At 55.9% G+C, this 4,385-nt stretch overlaps 1 protein-coding gene across 1 annotated transcript; it reads left to right on the forward strand.

Moving 5' to 3' along the window:
• The first annotated feature begins 333 nt into the window (after positions 1 to 333).
• On the forward strand, positions 334 to 1,823 carry LINC02913 (long intergenic non-protein coding RNA 2913). The gene is given in 1 exon segment (XM_017848182.1): positions 334 to 1,823. A coding segment is annotated over 1 exon segment (705 nt). The 5' UTR covers positions 334 to 1,118.
• Positions 1,824 to 4,385: the final 2,562 nt, after the last annotated feature.

Consider the following 4,385-nt stretch of genomic DNA (forward strand, 5'->3'; position numbering starts at 1 on the left):
GCCTCCTCCCTTCCCTGGGGGCTGCTCTGGGCAGGGCGGTCCGCAGCGGGGGCGGCGGGCACGTTCTGTTCCCCGCTTTCGGGCGGGGACCGCAGGCTCCAGCCCCGGCGGCTGCCTGCTCCCGCCTGGCTGGCGGAGATGAGAGCCGGCTGCAGGGCTGGAAGCGAGGCAGCAGCACACAGAACAAACAGAATTTTTTTTTGCAACTAGAGGGGGAAGCACAGAGCTAAAAATAAAACGAAAAGATCAGTATCTGTCAGTCTGACAGCTGATTGGCTGCTCGGAGATGCATATAATTACCAGCAACTGGCGCTGGGTAGGCAAAGCCGGGAGAAACTGCTGAGACGAGGTTAGGATTTAACCTTTAAATTCTGGAGCCATCGGAAACCGAGGGGAGGACGACGGGTGTCGGTGCTAATGAGGCTGGGGGCGGGCGGTGGGCGGTGGGCCTCCGAGTCCGGGGCAGGTCTCGGGGGCTCCCCGGGAAAGGCCCTGCGAGCCCTTGGCCCTGGCGGCCTCCGCCATCAGACTGGGAATGTCTCTGATTGGGTGGCCAGGAGGCGGTGACCCTCCTCCCCGCCCACCTGAGGGGTGTCGTCTTCCGCGAAGTTAGGGTCTTACCTGGGAGGCAGGGAGGGAGGGGGCTGCCTGAGGCCCTGGGCCCCTCCGGGACCGGCGCACCCCGTCTCACCCACATTCCTTCGCCTTTCCCCGCCCGGTGTGGATTTCCAAAACCCATCCCCGCTCCCCTCCCTCCTTCACCCCAAGTCACCCCTGTTCCCAGCTCTGTTTCTTGCCCCACCCAGGGACGGCTTTTCTGCACCTCAGGCTTGTCGTAGGGCCCCAAGAGAGACAAAAACTGTGACAGTTGAGGGGTGTTGTGCTCTCCCTAAGCCTCAATTTCTTCATCTGTTAAAGGGAAGTGATGAAAATTGGGTCCACCTGACTGCTGGTCAAATGCCAGGGCTGCTGTGGGCCCAGCCTTACGTTGGCCCTTTCACCTGAGCCAGGAGTCAGGAAATCGGGGTTCTAGTCCAGTTGGGAATTGTCCCAGTGTGAACTGGGAATAAGAGTTCCTGCCCTCTGACCTCTCCAGGTGGCAGTGGGGACCACGTGAGATGGTGTATGTGGCCTTGAGCAATAAACCGCACCTGTCCGGGGAGGTGGGCGAGGACACCTGCAGCCCCTCGAACCCACCACTTTTCTCTTCCAGGCCCTTGCCCAGGCTGTGGCCTCTGCCTGGAACCCCTTTTCTTCCCACGCAAACCCTTCCCTTCAGTGCCTGTTTCTCTGGGAAGCCCTCTCTGTTGCCCAGCCCATCCTCTTCTGCTCACTCTGGGTTTCGCACCCCATGCTTAGGCCCTGATTGCCTGCTTTGCACACAGGGCTGTGAACTCCACGAGGGCAGGAACCACATGGCTGTTCACACCTGTGTTGCCAGGGCCTGGCTTGGAGCCCCTCATGAAGTGAGACATCTGAATCCTCTGCTCTGTGACCCTGGCAGCCAGGTAGAGCCACCTTGGCCAGGGCACCCAGGCTTGGAGCAAGCAGCAGCTTCATGGGTGGGGAGCCACATTTCCCCAGCACATCGGCAGGCCCTAAGAGGGCATTCGCTTGGTTCTGCCCTCAGAGCACTGATGCCCAGGGGACACTGCCCTTTGTGTATGCCACCTAAGAGAGGATGCACCCGTAGAGGGGGCAGGGATACGCATGGTCCCAGGCCCTGTTGTCACCTCCTAAGAAAGTTCCCAGTTCTGTCTGTCCAGGCCTGGCCTTTGGCCTGTGCTGTCTGGGACAGTGGGTAGAGCTGCGGTGCGACCTAGAAAACCCACACTGACCTATAGGAGGCGCCGCCCAGAGCTCCTGACTGGGGTGGGTGCAAAGGAGAGGTGGGTGAGGGGGGCAGAGAGAAATCGTGTTAGTAGCTCACACGTCAATCGTCTAGCTGTGTGCCTGCCTCTCTCATGTATTTCATGGGGATTATTTCCTAGAATTCCCACAAGAGCCCCCTGCAGGTGGTGCGATTGTTATCTATGATTTGCAGATGAGGAAACTGAGGCACAGAGTAGTTTAGCAATGCACCCAGGAGCCCACAGCTAGGGAGGCCAGAGGCTGGATCCAGCCCAGTCCCTTGTCTCCTGGGACCAGGCCCAGCGCTCCCACCTCTCTGATAAGGATAAAAAGGAGGGAGTGGGAAGGGAGATATTCTAGAGGCAGCTACCATGAGACCTCCCGGCAGAGAGGCTGGAAAATGTCTTTTGTGTGTGGTACGCAAAGGAATTCCCCTTTGGTGTCTCTTTGAAAGATTTCGGGAAGATTTAAACTGCTTTTCAATGATTTGGGGATGTCAGACTGGTGTTTTTCTGAGCGTGACACCGTGATGAGACTGGCCCCCAAGGCAGCCTCGTTTTACACAGGTTATGTTAATAGAACTTCTGCAGCTGCAAAAGCAGCTTCCACTGACTGAGCGCTCACCCCGGGGTCCATGAGCGGTCACCCCGGGGTCCATGCTAGACTCAGCCTTGACTCGGATGCCCACCCAGAGCCCCACCCGAGAAAGGGATTATTTAATCCCTGCGTTATTTCCTTACAACTGATGTCAGAATCTGCTCATCTCCAAATGCGCTGTCTCCCCCTGTTAGGAGTGAGCTTGGCGAGGGCTCCAATCTGGTCTCTCCCATTCATGGCTGAGTCCCTGGCACCCAGCATCAGCCCCGCATGGAGCAGCTAGTCAATAGAGCTTTGCTGGACACATTTCAGATGAAGAGACTGAGGGTCAGAGAGGTCACATGGCTTGCTTGGAAGAAACATCAGATTTCTCTGTCTTAAGAGTCCACTTCTGGCTCCCACCTCACACAGCTGCTTAAGAGACCCCTCAGCCCAAGAGAGCCTCAGAGCCCGAGTCTTTCCCCGCTCTGCCCATTCTCAGGCCTTATACTAAAACCAGTGAGGCCTCTGAACTGCTGTCTGCCCCTCAACCTTTTCCTCCCTTATCTAGGAATCAGGCAGAAGTTGGCCAGAGTTAGGTCAGTCTCAGGGAAGTTGCATTCTTCTAGAGTCACTCGGTTTTGCATGACCCGATTCAAATTTTCCATGTTTGTCACTTTGATTCCCACTCTGAGAAGCTTTCTCAGTACATATAACCTTACTGTGTGATGACTGGCCTGGGTATTCATATGTGCATTTGATACCTGTTGCTTATCTCCTGGGGGACCCCTGGTTCAGGGGGGTTTAAGCAGGTGTCCTGGTGAGACTGGGGTTATAATCAGAGACTCCCAGGGTTGGAGCTTGGCGCTGCCACTGAGTGGCCTTGGGAGTCACATTTGACCTTTCTGAACCTTGAACTCCTCACTTGTGAAATGGGGACACGTGGCCAGGTGCGGTGGCTCAAGCCTGTAATCCCAGCACTTTGGGAGGCCGAGACGGGCGGATCATGAGGTCAGGAGATGGAGACCATCCTGGCTAATACGGTGAAACCCTGTCTCTACTAAAAAATACAAAAAACTAGCCAGGCGACGTGGCAGGCTCCTGTAGTCCCAGCTACTCAGGAGGCTGAGGCAGGAGAATGGAGTGAACCCGGGAGGCGGAGCTTGCAGTGAGCCGAGATCTGGCCACTGCACTCCAGCCTGGGCGACAGAGCGAGACTCTGTCTCAAAAAAAAAAAAAAAAGAAAAGAAATGGGGACACGTTGACCTCCTGCATGGCAAGTGTCTTGCTTGATGTCTGGCCAAAAGACCAATACCACCGTCACTCGCTGCCAGAGAGGCCCTGCACGTGGATTTTAGAGTTTGCTGGGTTTTGTTTATCCTAGGCGCATGTCCGACCATGTACAGGCTGATGGATTTTGTAGGTGCAACTACAGGCTGATGGATTGTGTAGGTGACCCTAACACAATCAATCTCTCTCCTCAAAAGACCATGAGCATGCCTGGATTCAGAGAGCACCGTGTATGGGGGGCTGGCGTGGGCACGTGTCCACAGCTGGGTCTGGCTTCTAGGGTTCCAGGCTCAGGCAGGAGGGTGGGGTCCCAGGGGGTCATCTCTCTCTCCTTAACCTGGACCCTTTGGAAGTTGGTTTCCAAATGTCCTGAATTCCCGTTCCTTAGTATGCGGCCCAGTACAGCGCTTGGCCCGGCAGCAGGAGCCTGGTTGGTGTTAGTCTGCTGGGGAACGGGAAAAAGAAGAGAAACATCAAGCTTTCCCTTAAAAACAAAAAACAAAAACAAACTCTCACATCTCCCACCGATAACACACCATCTTTATCCCTAAACTTTAAGAAATGTTGTTGCCAGGCCGGGCGCGGTGGCTCAAGCCTGTAATCCCAGCACTTTGGGAGGCCGAGACGGGTGGATCACGAGGTCAGGAGTTCGAGACCATCCTGGCTAA

The sequence above is a fragment of the Rhinopithecus bieti genome, unplaced genomic scaffold (genome assembly GCF_001698545.2).
Source record: "Rhinopithecus bieti isolate Rb0 unplaced genomic scaffold, ASM169854v2 scaffold_29388, whole genome shotgun sequence".
In the NCBI taxonomy this organism is placed as follows: Eukaryota; Metazoa; Chordata; class Mammalia; order Primates; family Cercopithecidae; genus Rhinopithecus; species Rhinopithecus bieti.